A 1,730-nucleotide genomic window follows, 5' to 3' on the forward strand; every position below is an offset into this window, starting at 1 on the left:
CCCCCCCCCCCCCCCCCCCCCCCCCCCCCCCCCCCCCCCCCCCCCCTCCCCTCCCTCCCCATCCGATGCTCTCCCATCCCATCCCACCCCAATCCATCCCGTCTCTCCTCCCATCCCATCCCATAACCCCTCCTTCCCACCCCACCCCACCCCCTCCCCACCTCCCCCAGTGTCTTCCCAGTGCAAGATCCTGCGCTGCAACTCCGACTTTGTGGCAGCCACGCTCAACCTGCGCGGCGCGGGCCGCTCTGCCGCCTACTGCACGGCGCTGCGCTCCTACTCGCACTGCACACGCCGCACGGCGCGCACCTGCCGCGGCGACCTGGCCTTCCACTCCGCCGTGCACGGCATCGAGGACCTGATGATCCAACACAACTGCTCCAAGGACGGTCCCACCTCACCTCCCCGGCCGCGCGCGCCGACCCCGGATCACCAAAGCTTCCCGGCTTCGGAGATGTGCGACTACGAGAAGACGTTCCGCTCCAAGCACGGCCGCCCGCCGCGCTACCGGCACTGCGCCGCCTTCGGGGACCCCCACGTCCGCACGTTCCACGACGATTTCCACACGTGCCGGGTGGAGGGAGCCTGGCCGCTGCTGGACAACGAGTATCTCTTTGTGCAAGCCACCAGCGCGCCCGTGGCTGAGGGCTCCAACGCCACCGTCACCAGCAAGGTGTGCGCCTGAAGGGTGGGAGAGGGGCCAGACCCCGTCGGTGCCAGGGACCCACGGCGTGTCAGGAGTCACTAGAGGGGCCAGGGAACCCATCATGTATCAGGGGAGCGCCAGGAGGGACTAGGGATCCCATAGGTGTTTGGGACCCCGTAGAGTGCCAGGAACCCCATAATGTGCCAGGAGGGGCCAGCGATCCAACGGAGTGCCAGGGACCCACACTGAGTCAGGGGTCCCCAGAAAAGCCAGAGAACCCATAAGAAGTCACAGGGTCGCAAAGAGGTGCCACGGACCCCATAGGGTGACAGGGACCCACCAGTGTGGCAGGGGTCACCAGGAGGAGCCAGGGACCCCATGATGTATCAGGGGTCCCCAGGAAGTACAAGAAACCCCATAAGATGCCAGGGATCCCATAATGTGTCAGGGGTCCCCAGGGGTGCCAGGAACCCATTAAGGTGCCAGGGACCCCACAGTGCGTCAGGGGTCACCAGGAAGGACAGGGATCCCATAAAGTGCCAGAGACCCCATAGTGTGTAAGAGGTCCCTAGGAGTTTCAGGTATCCCATAACAAGATGGGGGTCACCAGTAGGGGACAGAAACCCTATAGGGTGCCAGGACCCCAAAATGTGTCAGAGGATCCCCTGTAGGCACCAGGAACCCCACAGGGTGTCAGGGACCCCAGAACATAGCAGTGAACCTACAGGGGTGCCAAGGATTCTCATAACACATCAGAGACCCTTAGGGGATATCAGGAACCCCATTGGGTGCCGAGGACCCCATAATGTTCCAGAGATCCCTAAAATGTGTCAGGGATTCTTAGGGGGTCCCTGGCACCCTATGGGGTTTCTGGTACCTTCTGGGGACCCCGACACGTTTTGGGTGTTTCTGTCCCCTCCTCGGGGTCCTTGGCACCCAATGGGGTCCTTGGTTTCCCATCAGTATCTGATGGGTTGTCAGGGTCTCTGGGGGGGTTTGCAGTGCTTTATGGGGGTGGGGAGGGGAATGGCTTTGAACCAAAAGAGGGCAATGTGGGTGAGATGTGGGAGGGAGGGGAGGGGAG

The 1,730-nt window shown here is 63.1% G+C and overlaps 1 protein-coding gene across 1 annotated transcript; it reads left to right on the forward strand.

The window, feature by feature from the left end:
• Positions 1-170: 170 nt before the first annotated feature.
• Positions 171-1,459, forward strand: LOC122190586 (hemojuvelin-like; the record flags this gene model as incomplete). The annotated part of the gene is made up of 1 exon (XM_042890632.1): positions 171-1,459. A coding segment is annotated over one exon (515 nt), but the record flags the coding sequence as incomplete, so codon positions are not given.
• Positions 1,460-1,730: the final 271 nt, after the last annotated feature.

Source organism: Lagopus leucura, unplaced genomic scaffold (assembly GCF_019238085.1).
Source record: "Lagopus leucura isolate 7727_CA_CO unplaced genomic scaffold, USGS_WTPT01 28518-0_obj-0_obj, whole genome shotgun sequence".
In the NCBI taxonomy this organism is placed as follows: domain Eukaryota; kingdom Metazoa; phylum Chordata; class Aves; order Galliformes; family Phasianidae; genus Lagopus; species Lagopus leucura.